Source organism: Melospiza georgiana, chromosome 2 (assembly GCF_028018845.1).
Source record: "Melospiza georgiana isolate bMelGeo1 chromosome 2, bMelGeo1.pri, whole genome shotgun sequence".
In the NCBI taxonomy this organism is placed as follows: Eukaryota; Metazoa; Chordata; class Aves; order Passeriformes; family Passerellidae; genus Melospiza; species Melospiza georgiana.
In genome coordinates this window covers 85,786,465-85,805,909 of record NC_080431.1, presented here as the reverse complement: position 1 = coordinate 85,805,909, position 19,445 = coordinate 85,786,465, and the positions used below count along the sequence as shown (strand labels likewise).

Genomic DNA, 19,445 nt, shown 5'->3' with positions numbered 1-19,445 from the left:
AGCTGTAATAAAACCTAGAATGCTATCAAGGTTATGTGTAATACTGTTCTTAACCTGATTTCTGTCTTTCTTAGCAGTGAAGGAGACTGTCTCTGACAATGATCTCTATGGGAGACTTTTTATAAACAGAGTTTTCCACATCACTGCAGACAAGATGTTTGAAATCCTTTTCACCAATTCTCACTTCATGCAGAGGTTTCTTAATTCCAGGAGTATAGTAGGTAATAAACTCTTCTCCCTTCTGTCTGTTACAAGCTACCCTGAAAATTTTTAGCTCTGAGAATTGCTAAATAGGGCTGAGTTGAATTTGTTTGAAGTTTTTCCTTGCTTTAAAAGAATTTTTAAGCTTTTAAGTTTCACTATGAGAGAGGATATCTAAAGCTAGACTATTGTTTCCCTAGGTATGCACATTTTGGAGTAAAAACCTCATTTCAGTGCACCACAAAATTGCACCTTAATGCCTGAATTTTGAGTAGTTTATTAAGTTGATGCATTCTGTGGGGTATTTCTGGTTACATTGTGTCCCAGAAATAGTGAAATTTGTATGGTTGGTACACAGGCAAAAATCATTGCATCCTCCTAAATGATATTCACAGGCTTTAATTTTCTGGGTGAGTAAATTTTATTCACTGAGACCGTAAGAACAGAAAATCAAGTCAAAAAGGATAATATTTATTCAGTGTCAGCTGGGAAGGCAATGTGGCAAAAGCTTTTGATAATGCTAAAAGAATCTATGCAACTCTAAGCAAAAGGGAAATGACATATTTTCATTTAATTGCTTACTCTTTTGTCAACCCTATTTCAGTAGATTCAGGCTCAGCTATCCAGAGCCTCACCTTTGTTTATTAGCAGACTACACGGGTATGGTTTTTCCTGGAAAAGCCCCACAATTAATTGGAACCAGTTTTCTGTCTTTCCCCCTACTCCTGTTCTCAAACTGTTAAGACATGATAAGATGGGTAATTTTTTATGTGAGATCTTGCATAACTTCTCATCTAGATGCTGTATCAACCCCTTGGAATAGAGACTCCAATGGCAATCAGTTGAGGACTTTGACGTACACTGTAACGATTAACAATCCCCTCTGTGGGAAGTTCACCACTGCAACGGAGAAGCAGGTACTGTGTGTGTGTGTGTGTGTGTGTGTGTGTGTGTGTCTGTCTGGTGCCCTTTAGAGCGAGGGACAGATCCACTCTGTGGTCTGTCACAGTTCTCACTGTGGATTAAAGTTCAGTGAACTGAATGTGCATCTGGAGTTTAAACAAAGCATCTCTCAGGTGTCTTGCTGTGTCTCTCACCATTACTGAGCCAATGCTTATGAAATGAAAGAGGCTTTCTGCCTTTACAGATGTCTGTAAATTCCTGTGAAACATCTCTTAGGAACTGGGGGGTGAAAAGGTGCAATTAAAGGCTTTCAGTGTCCGCTTCTGGGCTCCCCAGTATGAGAGGTGAAGGGCTTAACAAAGGGCCACTAAGATGATGAAAGGACTGGAGCATCCCATGTGAGAAATGGCTGAGAGCTGGAAATCTTCAGCCCAGAGAAGAGAACACTCAGGGACATCTTAAAATTTATAGAAGCATCTGAAGGAGGGTGCAAAAAATTCTGAGTCAGGCCCTCACTATCAAAGGCCACAGATTTCAGTGGTGCCCAGTGACAGGACCAGAGGTTTGGACACAAACTGAAACACAGATGATTCCTTCTGAACATCAGGAAACACTTTTTCACTGTGACGGTGACTAAGCAGTGGAACAGGTTATTCACAGATGTTGTGGTACCTCCTTCCCTGGAGGTACTGGAAAGCCACTTGCACATGGTCCTAGGCAACCAGCTCTAGATAGTCCTGCCTGAGTTCTTGACAAGACAAGCACCAGAGGTGCCTTCCAATCTCAACCCTCTTGTAATTCTGCTTTGGGAAAGGTCTCAAAGAAAAGCTGTGGTCATGAGGCAGTGGCCAGCCTTATATCTGGTACTTGAGGTGGCAGTGGGGAAGTCCTGATGCTGCTGATGTTGGCTCTAGCAGGAGGCATCTTCTCTTTTCCCACCCCACCTATACTTGATATTCTTAACTGGTTTTTATAGTGTTTCTTCAGGCTTTCTCTCTTCTTAAGTTCACTTGGAGTTGGTTGATCCAGCCCAAGGAACTCAGGCTGAAAGGTGGTGGGGGAAATTTGTGTACCATGAGTATACCTTCTTAATTGTCTTTTCTTTTTTGATAGATCCTGCATAAGCAGAGCCAGAAAGGTCAGTCTTACCAGGTAGATGCTGAGGTCCTGACCCACGACGTCCCCTACCATGATTATTTCTACACTGTGAACAGATACTGCATCAGCCGCACGTCCAGTCACAAGTGCCGGTTACGGTGAGCCTGCGTGCTGCGCTGGGGAGGGCACAAGCCAAGGCAGGGATGTTCTCAGTTGAGATTTTCCAGCAGCACTGAGAATGTTGGCTTCTTTTATGAAGAATAAGCTTAGTTTATTTAGTTTATTAATTTATTTAGCTGTGCTTGGATCTCGTTAATGCAGTGAGAAATTAATGAGATGTTGACTCTGAGGTACAGAACTCGTCTCCCAGAGTGAACTGGGTCCTGACCAGCCTTGTGTTTTTTGAGTGCAGCTGTGTGAGTGGGAGAAATTGGAAAAAATTGAAATGCTTTATTAGAAGGTTTCCCAGTCATCCTTGTTAAAGGCTTGTAGAGGAGAATGTTTTTACAGGAATGTGCAGAGAAGATAGAATGTACTTAATTTTGCAAGGAGGGTACTCAAGTGAACTCTGTCTAGATATGGAATTTCCTCTCCCATTTGTTGAAAACAATGTAAGTGGTGCTGTCTTTAGTAAGAGCTTTTTTTCTGGAACTTAATCAGTGCTCAGGAAAGGTGAGCAAGCCTGGATTCTATTCTGGCTAATCTCAGGCTACTGAAAACTACCTCTCTACTGGGAGAATGGAATGAACAGTTGTCCTTGAACAACTGCTTTGGATTTTTTTTTTTTTAGTGAATCGCTCTTCTTCTTTGAGACCTAGACTTGCTTTTTCTGAGACATACCACAGCCCAAGGATAAGAGCAAAAACCTAGGTGCACATGCTGCACAGAGCATACATGTATAGAACAGAAAGGCACATGGTGATGTTACAGCTGGCCTTACTAAACTGTGTTTAAAATGGCTCAGAAACTCTGTTTGAAAGTTGTTTTCTTATACCATGCACAGTGGGCTAACGTTGATTTGGAAGATGACTTAAAAAGTTGAAAAAAGTGTATTCTAGGATGGTCAGTCTTCTTGATTGAAATCAAGTACTTTGTCCTTTATGAATAGCTTTGGGATTCACTCAGTTAAAGCATGCCTCTGAAGGATTCTAGTCCAATTCATTTTTATTCCGGAAACAGTATTGATTAGCTTTACCTGAGGAACGCAGGGAATGCACAGTAGTAATGGAGGTTTCCCCTCTGTCATGCTCATGGAAAGACAGATTTTAATTTCTGTCTACTCAGGGTAGGATGTGAGCACTTGAGTTGTGATAAAGAATTTCACTTTCTGCTATTGTAGTGCCCGTGTGATATATCATGTGTAGTCATACAAAGTAAAAATCATTACTTTATTATCTGGAAGCCTGAATCCTATTTTAAATATGTGTTAAAATGAGAATGCTTCAGAGGATAGAAATCATCTGGTAGTCTGAGCCTGAAGGAAAACATTCCAAAATGTTTCCCATAATTTGGACATTTAGATTTTGACACTTTAGCTAGAGATGTCTTTGCTACTGTCTGTCTCATGCATTTTTTCAATAAAAGTGCTGCCCAGCTGGAGAGCAATGGCAGTTCCAGTTGGTATTGCAGATTGTAGACATAAGCTGGAGGCTGCTTCTGATAAGAGATTTCTGCTATCACTGTGCCGCCTAGAAGAGCACTTTTCCATTATTGCATTCTGTTTTCTAGGGTTTCTGCAGAAGTGAAGTACAAAAAACAGCCTTGGGGCCTTGTCAAGTCTGTAATTGAGAAGAATACCTGGGGAGGAATACAGGAAAACTTCAAACAACTTGGTGAGGCATTTTCTTCTTTGTGCTGGAGTGAGGAGCCTACCTTTGCTATGTACTTTTTTTTTGTCTGTCAAACCTGGCTCCTCAAAGAAAGGCTTGGAAAAAAAGGCAACACCTAAGCAGTCTTAAAGACAGAACTTGCTGTCATCAGCGTATCTGCCAGTTCTGGGGTATGAAAGAAGCCTTGTGGCTAACAAGGGGCTCTTGTATACCTGGCCATAATGGCTTTCAGAAGGAAACAAGAGGAGCAGCAGGAAAGCTGTTATTCTCAGCTGGATGTGCTTATCTCTAAGAATTTCCTTGACTGTGCCTATGAGAAGAGAAGCAGTGGCACTTGGCAGGCTCCATGGATGTCTGTTCATAGCCTGGCCAGCCACTGCTGCAGGCTCACAGTCTAACACAATTTCAAGCCTCAGTCTAACAGTGTCTTGCAGTGCTCTTCCAACTGCTGTCTGGCATAGCATTGAACAATCCTGCCTGGGGCTGTGTGCGCACCACCCCTGCAGAGTGTTCCAAGTGCCCTCTAGAAAACAGAACAAGGGTGGAGGTCAGGGTGTAGTTCGCCAATTACCTGCTTTAAGTTCATGTATTGGAAGGTGTGCTTGTTCCTCTCACTGCCACCTTGCATATCTCACAATTTGTCTTCAGCTTTCTTTTTGACACTTTGGTAACCTTATTTTTTTCCACTGCAGAATCAGATCTCCTAATGGAGGAATATGCAATTAACCAATCCATAGAAGATTCTGGGAAATTACTTGCTCTGAGACGAAGGCGACGCACTTTACACCGGGGTTTGGCAGAATCACTTCCCAAACGCTCTTCCCAGCATTCCTCTGGTGACCTGGGAGTAGAGTCCCAGGGCAGCTTAATAGGTAGGAATTTTTTATATCAAGTGTTTTCCAAAAGGTATGTTCAAGAAAGCATAACTTTTAAAATAGTGCAAGAGTAGTGCTTGTGTATGTATTGCTCTTTTCTGTGATAGCAAATGCTTTAGCAAGTTCAAGCTTGCATAAATTATATTTGGAGCATGCATGATCACTTTTATCATAAGTATCTCGTGAAATTAAGGCTAAGATCACCTTCAGTTTTAAAACAAACAAAAATCAACCAAAATCTTAAATACTGCTCTGTATCTGCAAAGGTTTGAAAATGAGATTGGATCAGGGAAAGTAAAACCTGATCCATGTAAAGTTTCTGAAAAATTTTTTTCTTCAAATAACCACACACACAGGTGATGAGTTGATTGAACTTTGCCACTTGCCTCTTGGCCCTGTCATCTCAGTTTTGGCTATTGATTTTTAATGTTAAGAAGTCTGTTTCCCATATGCTTCTGTAATTACTGGGTCACTGAAGCATTTCTTGCAGTTCTACTGCCCTTAGGCATGACAGACTTGGCCCCCAGCATATACAACATTTGTTTCACCTAGGGAGATGAGGAACATCTGTGCACTAGTTTGCACTAGGGAATGGTGGATTCCATGACAGAAGTTGGATTGTAAACTGTGAGGTAGGAGCAAGTACACTTCCCTAAAGAGGGAGACAATGCTGATTATAGATAGCACTGAGGGAATATTTGGATCAACAGCATGTGTAAAGAACTCTACCTATGTGAAATTGCTTCCTAATTACTTAATTTTGCTACTGTTGCTCCACCTTTTCAGATGGGTGTGCCTCTGTGTGCATTACAGCTTTTATGTATGTCTATTGTGCAGGGCGGGATGTGCAAAATCAATTCTATTTAAAGATAAGTGTGCCCACAGTGATAACTGCTCGGTTTGGAGAGAACAGGTGCATTCTGTCCCTGATGCCTGCAGAACAGCAGGTGGCCTCCCAAAGAGCTGTTTTCAGGACAATAGATAAACCAAGCAGTAAGAATGGGACCAGTTACAGGAAAATGTGACTGACACTGGTTGTCAGAAAGATGAATGTGAGCAGGAGCGCAAGCAGCAGAGAGGCACTTTGCAGCCTGTCTCTGCAGTGCATGACCCACAGCACGTTTGTGTGTTAGTAATGGATGGACTTCAGCCTTCTCAGGCAATTCAGGTTTAATGTGACCATGCCCCAGTATTGTGTTCTCCCCAGCAGAGTGGGTAGGGGGAATTCTGATGGAAGAGCTAACTGTTCAGCCAGCTTCTCAGAGATGATTGCAAAAATGCCTTGGTGAATGTTGGAGGTGGTCCTATGCACCTACATGACCTGATTTTTTTCCATCAGAAGTTTTTGGGCTATTCTGTGTGAAGTGCTGGGCACTGACATGTATCTATCTGCAGACATCCTTTAGGAATAGTCTTTAGTACTTTTTAACCTTCTTCTCTTCCCTGCCCTATAGGAAGGAAACGAGATGCAGTAAGTAGGACCACCACCATCATTGTAGTAATGAGTGTCTTGTAAGTACTCACTTGCATTAAAGTGTTGCTTGACTCAAGCTCATCTTGTTTTTTATCTGAATTTTTTTCTCATTTTCATGTTAAGGATGCATGTAGCATGATAAACTAATTTGAGTGGAACATGGGGGTGTAAAAGAGGAATGGATTGACTTGGAAATGACATGTGGGATGAAAATGCTGACTTGTCAAACTAGTCTACCTTACACGTTTACTTAGGTCTGATTCTATTAAAGTCTATAAAGTCTAGAATCTACTCATTCCTAATTTTAAAAGTTCCAAGAAGAGATACTGTTGTTATTTTTTGCTATTATCCAGCTTAATGGCAACTGCTAGGAATTGTTCAGATAGATACTAATTTTCAGTATAGTGCTGCCCCACACTTTTTTTTCTCCCAGGATGCTGGGAGGATTCTGTTTCCTTAGCTATCTTTAGCCATGATCTTGTATTTGTGGCATTGCAACTGAAATTGTTGAAAAATTGATTGTTGTTCTCTTCTATCTACAGTTTGCTGCTCTTGGTTTTGCTGAATATAACACTGTTCCTCAAACTCTCAAAGATAGAGCATGCAGCTCAGTCCCTTTATCATGTCCAGCTTCAGGAGGAAAGCTCTTTGAAGTGAGTTCACAATCTTTGCTTGCTTTCTTCTTCAGCTTATGTGAGAATCTGATCTAAAAAATAAATTATAAACAATGAAATTGAGTGGTAAGTTTTCAGAAGTGACAGGGGCTTGCTGTACTTCTGTGGTCTATGCTGAAATCCAGTGACATGTCTGACTACATCTTGCAGTAATAAATTTCTTCTTTGACAAGCTGTTTTGGGAGAAATGTTAACCTTAGTTTGCATTTATCAGCCTGCTGTGACTCATCTTCTGTGAATATCATAGTGCTGATCACAGAACTGAAGTGTTTGTCCTGTGTGAACCAGCATGTTCTCAAATGGAATGTTAAAGATTCATTTAGCTTTTTAGCTTCTCTCTGTGAGTCCCCTAAATCTCATCTCCTTCACAAACTTCCATGTTAGGTGCCTTTTGTACTCAGGCACAGAAAGATGTTGCTTCCTCTTGAATACAGTATCAAGAAAAAAGTTAAAAAACATATCCTGATTTTGAGTCTGGAAGGGATGTGGCAACCTCCCATAGTGACAGAACTGGTTAGAGTGACTTTCTTCTTAAGAAGGCTCTTGCTCCCTCAAGTGTGGACTGTACATTGTGAACATAATGTGAGCACAGTTTTTTCTTGGTGGCTGTTGCCTGTAAAGGTCTGAGGTACTAGCTTCAAGCAAACAGGTATTGGAATTCAATTGCAAGCAGCTTTGTATGTGGCTTTTGTAAGAGGATGCTCTCAGCAATGGCAGAGCAATGGTGGCAGAGAACAGTTGCTTTTAAAAAGGCATTCGGGTGCATGTTTCATGTTTCTGATGTAATCTCAATCTTTTTCAGCATATCCCCAGAAATTGTATCAAAAGAGGAGATGCCTCAGTATGATAAGGAACAGGTTAAACATGTGAAGGGAGTTTTAAGAGACTCAATTGAAATGCTTGAGCAGGTAGGTCTGAAAATCTTTCCTGGTGATGTTTGTTCTTGTACATCCTGGTGATGTTCTTGTACATCTTTTCTCCCTTGTGTTATCATAGCTTGATGTGGTCTGATGCTAGATAAAGTTTTCTTGATCTGTTTTGCCCCAGGCTTGAGTTTAGTTAACAGGCAGTGCTTATGTTTCTGATGTTTCGGATCGCTTTGGTTTTGAATTTGTTTCTTGAAGGGTTGGTTTGTTTTTTTTTTTTTGTTTTTTTTTTGATGGTTGGTTTTTAGTTTTTGTTTGGGTTTGTTTGTTTGTGGGTGGGTTTGTTTTGTTTTGTTTTTTATTTGACTAAGATGTAAGTACCCATGTGAATTTTCTTAAACTTGTCATGTGCTTAAGAGGAGATGTGTTAATGCAGTTCTGAATCATGACAAAGCAAAGACTGGACTATTTTAAAACACATTCCCTTTTCTAAGAACACTCATATTAAGATTTGTGAAGTGTTTTCCCATCTTACTATGGAATTGCTTCATTCAGGTTTATGCTGGCATTTGTTCCCCACTACTCCTCTAGATATTGGCAAGAACTTCCTTTAGCTTTGATATCAAGAGGTTACCTAATCTCCAGTGAAAAATAAATAATTTCTGCAGACCATATGTTTCTGAGAGACTCCACAGAAGATAATCCTCCTTCATAGTAACTTAAAATTTCAGGCTCTTGTATACTACAGACAAAAAAAAAAAGAGTAGAATATTGTTGTGTCTCTCTGATCATGAAGCCCATGACTGTTAAATCCTTACAATCCCTAGACTGAAATTTCAACTCAGTACCTGAAGGACAGTAAATTCATGCTTTAGTTTTTACTTACTACTCAGGAATGTTCTGATTTTAACTTCATTGATTATATCTTGAAATGTGATGGAATAAATTATTAGTTTAGGAAAACTGAAGGGAGATTTCACATGTACCTTTCTCCATTGTTTGCTCTTTGTTCTTCCATGAAAGTACCCATATCAATTTTCTCCACTAAAGGAGGTTAGAAAAAGAAGCCATTTCTTACACTCCTTGTTTAGAGGTGTCTCTGCATGCGCAGCTGCTATTAATCTGTTAATTAACCACCACTTTGATCACAACTTGAAAAAGCCTAAGTGCTCCAAGTTTCACTTTAGAGATGAAATTTTCTGGTTTTCATGCCATTTTTATTTTCTCGGCTTACTATTCAAACAGTTCCTAATTCTGAAGCGTTAAGTGCTTTTTGAACACACAGTGTAAAAAAAGAAAAGTGAGAATTTAGCCACCTTTTTCATCCAGAATAACACTTTTTGTCTGGAAGTCCTGAAGCATCTTAATGCTTGCTGCCTTGTGTTTTCTGAGGGTTGTCAATAACCTAAACATGTTTTGTGCACCAAAATGCACTAGGAGGGCCAGGTAGTAAAAGAAAATTCATGTTGTGCTGCCATGTTCCTTGGAGTATTTGCACTGAACATTATCTGTGACTAAAAATGAGTGGAGTGGTTTATCTTCTGTGCTGTTGTCTGGTGAGGTGTTAAGACTTTATCATCCTGGACTGTTAGTATTTATAAACTCTACAGAGTGTAGCTGTTAGGAGAGCACAGTAAGCTGTTTATGGAAACAGGGAGGAGGAAATCACATGAAATCTTTAAAAGAAAATGAGGAGGGAGACTTTATTTTCCTGATATCTCACCCATGCAGGAGACTGACTTAAGTAATTGGTGGCGGGGGTGGATTGTGTCTCCACAGCTGAAGATTTCCCTTTCCATGCTCCAAAGAAGCTTTGACCACTTGAACAGGACACAGAGCAGCAAGACTGAGAGTTAATAGCCACATCAGCTTTTCATTCAAGATGCTGGAAGAACAGATGTGTGTGTGAGGACTTGTGGGGTAGGGACTGTAACTGTCTCCTCTGGACTCTTTACTGTTGCACAGAATAAAAGGTTTGTGGAAGAAGTAAGTCGGGTTCTGCATTGCCGTAGCTTGGCAGTCTTGTCTCTCCTGCCAGCCTTCTTCTCTGGGGAGTCTCAATTCCAAACAGTGCAGAGCTCTTGGATCCATCCCAGGGTGAGTGAGTGAGGGCAGTTGTACTGCTGGTGAATGGATCTGAACATTTCAGAGGGAAAAACACCCTTGGCAGAGAACTGGGCTTGTCTCTTACAAAATTGCAGCTTTTTATGTCAATGTAGGAAAATGACCATCAGTGAAGAGTGTTTTGGAGAAAAAAGAATGTTAGTGGATTCACAGCCACAGGATCTTCATAGGCTTTTTTTAGCCATGGGGACCTTGTGAAAGAAGTCACCATCTTAACGATGAATATGCCTAAGATTAATTAACAGGAAAGGGTTTGAGATCTCTTGCATACTGCAAGCTTTGGCAAGCTGCCTTCTGCCATATGTTTCCAGCTCTCCCAGAGAAATTTCAGCCCTCGGTGTTTTCCCTCTATCAAGGGCTGTGCTTCAGCGTGGTGTGCCCACTGATGATGAAACTCCTTTTCATGTGCTTCAAGCGTTTTCCAAGCAGGTTGAGGGAAAGAAGATGAATACAGAAAGAAAATCCCAGAAAATGCAAGGTCCCCCTCCCTCGAGCTGTGCTAGGAGGGCAGCGCTGGCTCGGGCGGTGCGCAGCCCGTGGGGCAGTGGTGCAGACACAGGTGTGGGGAGGGGAGGGGGTGCAGGGTCGGTGTGGGGGTGTGCGGGGGGCAGCTTTTCCCGGCCCCGTGTCCAGCCCGGGCCCGCGGCGCCGCCCCGCCGGCCGCCACCTGTTGCGCTGTCCCTTTAAGGCAGGTGCCCCCGCGTGACGGCGGCGCCGCCCCCCCGCGCGCCCATTGGCGCGCGCCGCCGTCAGGTGGACGGTCCGGGCGGGGGCGCCGCCCCCCGCACACCTCGGGGCGCGCGCGGCCAATGGCGGGCGGGCGCTGCGACGGGGGCGGGGCCGCGGGGCGGGGGCGGCGGCGCGCGCGGAGCACCTGAGGCGGCGGCGGCGGCGGCGGGAGCCGCTCCCGGCCCCGCGGGAGGGACGGGGCGGGCGGCGGCGATGGAGGAGCCGCTCTGCTGCTGCGAGTACGTGGACCGGCGCGGCCGGCGCAACCACCTGGCGGCGTGCTGCTGCGACTGCGAGGAGCTGGACGACGGCTGCGACAGGTACCGGCTCCGCGACCCTCGGGGGCCGCCGACTGTGGGACACCCTCCCGGCGGCGGCGTCCCCGCGGGGCTGCCGCCCTGAGGGCGGGATAGCCGCGCCCCGCTTCCCGGGAAACTTGTCGGGAGAGAGGAAAGGGGAGGCGGTGGGAGCGGGACGGGGCGGGGGGCGGGAGCGCGGCCGTCCCGGTGCCAGCCGGCGCTGTGCTCCCCGCGCTCGCAGGTGGCTGACGTGCAAATCCCTGCCCCCGGGAGCGCTGGAGAGGATCGCCGACACCATCGCGGACCGGCTGCGGGTCCCCTGGTTCTCGGGGGCCGTGAAGATCAACGTCAGCCTCGTGCCGCCGCTCGTCCTGCTGCCCGTCTTCCTCCACGTCGCCGCCCTGCACTTCCTGCTGGGGCTCATCATCCTGACGTCCCTGCCCGTTGTGGTGCTGTGGTATTACTACCTCACCCACCGGAGGAAGGAACGGACTCTGTTCTTCTTGAGCCTGGGGCTCTTCTCCTTGGGATATATGTACTATGTGTTTCTCCGGGAGGTGGTTCCCCGGGGCCACGTGGAGCATTCCCAAGTGGTCACTCTCACGTGCGGGTTAATTCTTATGCTTGCAGCCCTGTCTCGAGCCAAGAGGGACCCTGGCTACCTTCCCATCCCAGCAGGCAACGAGAAGCCATCGCACCAGGGTTTGCACAACAAGAGTTTTAGAGGGAGCTCCGGCGGGCTCCATGGCATCTCGGGTGCTGCCAGCAGTCGTGCTGTGAATGGGGAGGCTAAAGGTTATTGCAGCATGTCAGCTGAGCAGCCAGCAGGTGTGAAAAAGGACTGGTGCACTAAATGCCAGCTGATCAGGCCAGCCCGAACAGGGCACTGCCGGCTTTGTGGCAGGTGCGTGAGGAGGCTGGACCATCACTGTGTCTGGTAGGTTCTGCACGGCTGAGGCTCCCCGTGTTCTCTCTCTGAGTTCCCTCCTTTTTACAGTAAGCTTCTTTTTTTACAGTCCCTGACAAATAGAGTTGCTTTTGCTATGTGCAAGACCTTATGACACTCTTTAAATACAAAAAGCTTTGTATTTACCCTTTAAAAGAACAGTTAGAATAGCTGTTTATTCCAAGTGGGTTGAGCTTCTACAGCGTACTTCAGAATTGCTTTTACTTCTCTACTGTTTTTCATCAGTTTGGGATTGGTTTTGCTGTGGGTTTTCTTGGATTTGTTTTCTTTTGCTTTAGACTTGGTCTGTAGAGCACTAGTAATCCTGCAGTTAAGTTGCGTTAGCTCTGTCCTGGGGCAAGGGACCCCAAAGCTACCTTTTGGGTGTTCTTGTAGGGTGTCATGTATCTCAGCAAAGGATACTACCCCTGCTAAAAATTTGATGCAAACAGTCTGCTGCTATTACCCTACAGGTCTATTGTCTTGTGCTTGTAACCTTTCTATATAAAGTTATAAAGTTTCCTTGAAGATTTTTCAAAGTTCTTAGCCTGTGTCGACTGCAAGTACCTTGGAAATCAGGTTCTCTGACAGCTGTGGGAGGAAGAAGAAATAGAACACTGTTTCTTTTCTTTTTTTAAGCAAAGTAATCTTTTCTTTCCTTTTGGAGGATTAACAGCTGCGTAGGGGAGCAGAACCATCAAGCTTTCATCCTTGCACTCTCCTTCTTCATGCTCACCTCTGTGTATGGGATTACCTTGACCCTGCACACCATCTGTAGGGGCCGAAGTCTGTTTGTGGCATTGTTCTACTGCCCCGGGGCCTATTCTGACTACAGGTGAGATGTCTGTCTGGGAGAGCTGTGGTGGGAGCAGGCTTGCTCAGGCAGCTTAGCTCCTGTTCCTCATTCTGCTGGTTGTCAGACCTGATCACAAAGTGTTCCCTAAAAAACTCTGGAAAGCAAAGATGTGTTTCTGCTTTTGCCAAGGCGGGCAGCCTGAGACTTGGAGAGAGCTCGCTATTTATGTGGAAAAAGTGGAAGGAGCTAGGATTTGAAGTATTTATTGTGTTATGTATAGATCTGCTTTTAGATATGTATGTCCCTGCCCGATGCACGTAATGGTCTGACAGCTTGGAATCCACATGCTCTCTCTCTCTCTTTCCCTCTCATTCCTTACTATTTATCTAGTGAATGTCCTCCAAGCTGTCTGCCTAGAACATGCTGTCTGGCAGGGAAGGTGGTGGGAGCTATTGGACATGAGTTCAGAGACCAGCACTACCACAGATGGGCAGAGTACTGATAGTACTCAAGTGACTCTTCCTTCCTCTGCTCCATCTCGTGACCTGTAGAGTGAGAGCATCCTGGGGTCCTTAAGTAAGGCCTGAGCACCGTTACAACACGAAGAGTAAAGAGCTAGGTTGTGTGACAGCAATGTGTAAGAGTAGCTCTGCTAGCAGTAAAAGCTCTCATTAAGTAAACCCTGAAGCTTTAATTTTGGGAAAGCCTTTAAGGATTATCTGATGAAAGCAGCAAAGTGAGATCACTGTGGCAGATGTAGACAGGGATTTGAAAGGATAGTGATTACCAGGGAAAGTCACTTTAAAGCAGCTGCTCCTGTACTAAATGGCTTCCTTCCCATCTTTTTCCCTGCTGCCAGCTCTGCTCTGTCGTTCACCTGTGTGTGGTACTGTGCCATTGTAACAGCTGGCATGGGATACATCCTCCTTATCCAGGTGTTGAACATCAGCTACAACGTGACTGAGAGGGAAGCTCGGCTGGCTCTGCGGGACAACACTGGGCGCAGGCTGCTGGGTGGGTTAGTGATAGACACTGGCCAGTACAACAGGGGACTCCTGTGCAACTGGGGCCACTTCCTGAGCCTGGGGGCTTCTCCTCCACAGCGCTCTGCCGAGGATATCGTGTGACACCCTCGTTCTGCAGATGGCGTTGTGTCATGGCTCACTGACTTTGTTTAGCAGGGGAGCAGCCCCTCCCGCCAGGACTCCTCCTCACACAACCTTTCCTCGTGGTCATTATGTGGGCTATCCCCTCACTGACAACAGCAGATGTTTTCCCCGGTGGAATGGTTCTTCACATGCTGTCAGCCAGCAATAGGATGCAGAAAGCAGCAAGCCATATGTGCAGGTGGGGAGAGGAGGAGCCTGCTGCCTTTTTCACCGTGGGAAACAGCAAGAAGAGCACAAGGTTTTGAGAACTTGAGTTTCCCTTAGATGTGAATGCTGGCATCAGGAGGAACCTGCTGCTGGGCTTCAGAGAGTGCACTGCTTCCTGCAAAGGTTAAGGAATCCCTGGATTTGTACCTATGTGTGCCATTTTGGAGATGTCAGAAGAGTGAACTTTGGACACAGATAACAGATGGAGCCCTGCAGAAACCGGTCTCTTGGGCTAGAAGAGACTGTCTAGGCAGTCACTGGGCAGTGCTCTCCTCTCTGGTGCATTTATTTATTTATTTTTACTATCTCTGATTCCATCCAGCTGTGTACATGCTTCTATTAAGTGCCTTTGTGAGCTACATTCCTGTAGGACTTTGTATGATCTCTTCACCTCTTGATTCCTAAAGTTGTTATTCCATCCCTGTCTGTCTAAATGAGTGAAAAGAGATCCTGTTGTTCTTTCTGCAAGCTGGGTCTGTATTGGTTTGAAGGCTTTGCTCATCTCCCTCAAAGTGTTTCTGCTCTGATTATGGGTTGTGACACATGACAGCAGGTAAATACACCAAGTAAGGAGCTTTGAAGCAACATGTGAAGTGAACTTTGAGGGCAAAACAAGAGTGCTGTCTGTCTGGTATTAGTGTAGCTTTACCTTCATCCTATGTGTGTGGGAGAGCAGGCAATTCTGCTAGCAGCATGTTTGGTAGGTAGCATCTTGGTTGTATTGCTGTCAGCACAGTGATCTTGTCTCCTCTCGGCCCGGTTACTGTGGAGCTGCCTGACTATAGATCTGATTTCTCAAGCCAAGAAGCCAAGGAACAGATCAACCCTAAGGTACATAGGAAGAGATGGAGGATGTGTTGGAGGTGTTTGTTTTTGGGATAGATGACCTGTACTGGCAGGTAAATGAACCTGTTTAAATGTGCTCTGCAAGAGTGCCGTTTTTTCCTCATCAGCCTGCAGCTGTATTATGGCCTGGACTCAAGCTTCAGCCAAAATAACAAGGTTTTGGTGGCAGTGCTTTCTGGATTTCAGGGTGGGATTTTTTGTAGTTTTTTGGTTGAAGCCCTTTATGTATGCTGTTGGCCCTACAGTAATAGGAGAGGTCTGGCTGGAAGAGCTGGGGACTGTGGCACAAGAATTTCAGGTTGGGCCTGAGTTGCAAAAGCAGATATGGAGCTTTGTTCCTAGCTGTGGTGTTTTCAGGTGTGTGCAGTGTGCGTGGGTCATGCCTGCCCCTGAGTGCACGGGCATGGCAGGCAGCTGGGGGATGTTGGACTGGTGATGCACATTCACTGTGCTGCTGAGCAGTAGCTTTGAAGAATAAATGGATGGTGCATGATGCCAAAAGAAAGCAGGGGCTGTCTGTTGGGATCCCTGCCATATTTTTGAGTGCTTCTCATGATATGTCCCAGTTTAAGGTAAAGACTGTGTTGCTTTTTGCTCTGTTTGGTTTCCTCAAGTGGCACATTTTATAACCAGCAGATAATTAAGGAGCAGCTGCATTTGGAATGTGGCTATACAGTTACTGAATTTCCCTTATTTCTTTCTCCTTTTCATCCAGTAAAGCAGTTCTCTATAAAGAGGTAAAGGGACAGCTCTTTTGCTTCCTGCCTCTAACCAAGCACAGCAGAAAGTTCTGACTACTTTCTTGACTCTAATGTTAATAAAGAAGTATGCAGCTGGACTGTGCAAAGTGTTACTTTATGACCTTCTGTTTGGAGCTTGAAGCATGATCCTAGGAGTTCAAATTGAGACAAAGTTGCTTTCACTTGAGTTGTCTGTAAATGTTTCCATGGCACATATGTATGTTGTGACACCTGCTGAGATGATGTTAAGCTTGGCAACCCTGGAGATAAGGATGCTGTGGTCTAGGAGGATCTTCTTAGATCTTACTCTGCTGGCACTGAGGAAGATAAAGGCAGAAGGACCTCCTGGGCTAAATGAACCCCTGCAGTGGAGACAGCCAATTTGTCCGTCCCTGTGTGCTGCACACACCGGAATCAATCATGCACCTACAGGCTGAACAAGCTCTGGGAGCTTTTGCAGGTTTGAGATAAGTGATTTCTCAGAGTCCTGCTACTCCTGGCTGGGAGAAAGCAGAGCAGATCACAGGGTGCTGCCCTGGCACTGCTAACCCTGTGGTGCTCACTTACTCCCACAGGCAGAGATTTCACATGTTTCACCTTTGCAGCCTGTCTGTCACTGTAGCCTTGTCCCTTGTCTCTTAGTGAGTGGCAGGTTTCATCTGAGCTGCTTACACTGAGACTCTCTCTGTTCTCCCAGGCAGTGTGGAATTTGGACTGCAGATCGGAACAAAGGACCTGAGACTGATGTAACCATTCCATACCTTGGTCAAACATGCTCCAGTAGAGTGGGGGCAAAGTGCTAAAGTAAATTTCATTTTTTGCCCTGGCTCCAGGGAGAACTGAAACCATTCAGGACACTAAAAGATTGCAAGGGTGGAGTTTTTTTCTAGGAGGAAAATGCAGTGCTGTTTCCTCAGTGAATAGGAGGTTCAGGTGGCTGTCATCTGCATAGTAATGGTGACTGTTTCTTTAACATCATGGCATTGGTTTACCTCTTCTTCCTGAAAGGATTTGCTTTGTGAATGCATTGGGAGATGAGAAGCATAAAGTAATGGGATATTTTAAAGGCATCTAAATGGGCGGAAGAGTTTCAGTCCCTTCAGATGCATATGTGGGAACTCTCCTTTTAACATCCCTGAGAATTAGCAGGAAACCCTTGGAGGGTAATGCTTCCTTTCCAGTTATTGCAAGGGCAAACTGTTGTGATCTGGCGTGCTCAGGAACACTTTATTCTCTGAGTAATTTCCTGTTGAGCTTGGTACTGACCATGCTGGTAGAAAAATGTTAAAATCTAGGCACACACAGTCAGTCCTTGGGCACCCTGTGTTAGTAGCTGCCTAGATCCATGCTGCCTGGGGGTTGGAGCAGTGGGAGCAGCCTGCATGTGACAGGGGACTTGTGGGTTGTGTGTGGCCTTCAGGCAAGGGCCAGTGTCTCACCTGTAAGCTGTATGCCTGGCAGTGCAGAAAACAGTACCCTGCTGGCTCTTGATTATTTTCCCTGTTTGTGAAGAGAGGACCTAAAGCTGACCAAGAGCAGGGAAGGATTTTGATAACAGCTAGCCCTGATGTTTTCCCACCCAGAGTCTGAGAGTTAGTTTATCTTGTTTTACCCATGACCTTTTAAGAGGCATTTGTTGTTTCACAAATAGTGTGGATTTCTGCAGACCAGGCAGCTCTTAGGAGCCCAGGATTCTGGTTTTGCTGGTGTTGTAGTGTTACACCCTCCGTGTCCAAGTGCCATCACCCCACTGTTTGGTGTCTGTAGCAGGAACAGTGCCTCATTGGATACATCCTGTAAGTGGTGGCTTGGCACTCTTTAACTGTGTCTTCCTGCATTGTGCTTTTTTGTAGGTGAGTCACAGGTCCCCACGTTGACTGTTTCTCCATTTAACTTGTCCTCAAATGACAAAAGTCACTGGTGAGCCTGAGCTGGTGCTGCTTGTGACTCCTAATCACATTTCAGCCTTCATGCTATGATGGTGCTTTTTTTTCCTTTCAAAGTAGGTTGCTTTCAAGTGTCTTAATGAAACCATTTGCTGTAAAATTTCTTCTGAAGATAAAATGGATACTGCCTCACTGCCTAATGTCTTAATAATGTGCTTGGTTTTTTCCTCCTATATGAATGTATATTGCCTCATTAGGGCAGGAAGTGTGTGTGATTATGGATGTGTTTTCCTGTATTCCTTTCAGTGAAAAATTCTACAGTTACCTAGGATTTATTTTTTTGCCACTACCAGGAGGATCCTGCAGCAAAAATCTGTTTGCAGACAGGTGAGCTTCTTTGTGAAATGTGGGAATTCAGCCTCCCAAGATCTTGTCTTTGTGGAATTCCTCTGCTGATAATGTGAAGAGCGATGGGCTCTAGAAGAAAGTGGAAAGTATTTTTTTTAAAACCTGAGCTTTAGGAAGAAATTTTGTGAAACATTTGTGAGTGTTTTTGAAGAGACTGATGTGTGTGTTTACGTCCATTTTGCATCGTGTTCAGTGTTTCCAAATGGGTATCAAATAAATCAAAATAAATTAATGGAAGTGGTCTGTGGAGTGACCTGTTGATTTATGCCGACACATGCAGGCAAGCTGAAAGATCAAAAGCTGCCACTACCTCATGGCTATTCAGCTGAGAGCTGGACTTGGCAATAAGGGAACAAAAGGTTAAGGAAAACTTGGGAAACAAATGTTCATCCAGTTCTGCAAAGGTTGACCTTTGGCCTTGTTGGTGGTGAGATGAGAGACCTGCTGGCAGTTCTCAGCATCCTAGAGACATTCCCTCATGGTAGCAATTTGAATGGTAGCAATTCATCCTGTGAGCAATGCATTATCAGTATCTGAGCAGGTTCCATGCCTTTTTACCCTGGGTCTTGCTTTCCCTCTGACACCTGCCCACATAATACACCCAGAACCCCAAAAAGGAACAACCTCTTGCTTTAAACTCTTTTCTAAGCCATATTTGGAAATTATATAGGATATTCTCCTTGTAGATAGTGGGAAGAGATGTAACCTTTAATTCTGTTGGTATCTTGGGACTGCTGCTGAAAGTCAAGATAACTTTTAATGAGTAGACTCACAGGTGCCTTTGATTTGTTGTGGTACTTCTGTCTGCTGCTCAGCTGTTTGTTTGAAGATAACTTTGCACTGCTGACAGCAAGGACCTTCCAGCAGGGTTTTGGTTGGATGAGACTAGTGTTTGCAGAAGGTTGTCAGACTTGGACACCCAAGCATGACCAGTTTTAACTCCAGTGCTGTTGATGGGGACATAAGAAACTTGTTTCCCCCTAGCTTTTATTTTTACCCTGTTGTGGCTTGCTGTGCTGGCCCTGCAGAGCAGGGCCATGCCTGGGATGGCAGCTCCTGTGCTGGGAAGGCCAAGGTCCACTGCTGGGGCAGGTGCCTGTAATGGATAACAGATTTGCAAATATGTGGGCTGTGTATCACACTGCATGGTCCATGGACCCCTCCCAGGCTAACTACTGTTCCTCCCTGACTGGGGGGAGGAGAGGAAATTGTTTAATATTTCAGGCACCCTTTCAGATCCAGTTTGTGCAAGGCCTGGGGGACTTGGAAGTGACTGGTGCACAGATTTAATGAGAAGATGGTATTTCTGTGGTTGAGGTTTTTGGGAAACTGTTAAAATGCTGTAGGGGCAGGGGTCTTGCTAGAGGATGGGGAG

At 45.0% G+C, this 19,445-nt stretch overlaps 2 protein-coding genes across 2 annotated transcripts in view; both read left to right on the top strand.

The window, feature by feature from the left end:
* GRAMD1C (GRAM domain containing 1C) overlaps positions 1 to 9,906 on the top strand; it is a 49,767-nt gene extending 39,861 nt beyond the window's left edge. Inside the window, exons 9-17 of the mRNA XM_058045497.1 lie at positions 78 to 221; positions 1,000 to 1,118; positions 2,218 to 2,360; positions 3,931 to 4,034; positions 4,724 to 4,903; positions 6,361 to 6,418; positions 6,923 to 7,033; positions 7,857 to 7,962; positions 9,700 to 9,906. Of these exons, the coding sequence (XP_057901480.1) occupies positions 78 to 221; positions 1,000 to 1,118; positions 2,218 to 2,360; positions 3,931 to 4,034; positions 4,724 to 4,903; positions 6,361 to 6,418; positions 6,923 to 7,033; positions 7,857 to 7,962; positions 9,700 to 9,777 (1,043 nt within the window). The 3' untranslated portion in view covers positions 9,778 to 9,906. The remainder of the gene's footprint in view (positions 1 to 77; positions 222 to 999; positions 1,119 to 2,217; positions 2,361 to 3,930; positions 4,035 to 4,723; positions 4,904 to 6,360; positions 6,419 to 6,922; positions 7,034 to 7,856; positions 7,963 to 9,699) is intronic.
* A 1,065-nt stretch (positions 9,907 to 10,971) lies between these two features.
* ZDHHC23 (zinc finger DHHC-type palmitoyltransferase 23) lies at positions 10,972 to 18,319 on the top strand. Its single transcript, XM_058018709.1, has 4 exons — positions 10,972 to 11,093; positions 11,314 to 12,009; positions 12,686 to 12,853; positions 13,674 to 18,319. Exons 1-4 carry the CDS (start codon positions 10,987 to 10,989, stop codon positions 13,939 to 13,941), a joined length of 1,239 nt encoding a protein of 412 aa, XP_057874692.1. The 5' UTR covers positions 10,972 to 10,986; the 3' UTR covers positions 13,942 to 18,319.
* The last annotated feature ends 1,126 nt before the right edge of the window (positions 18,320 to 19,445 follow it).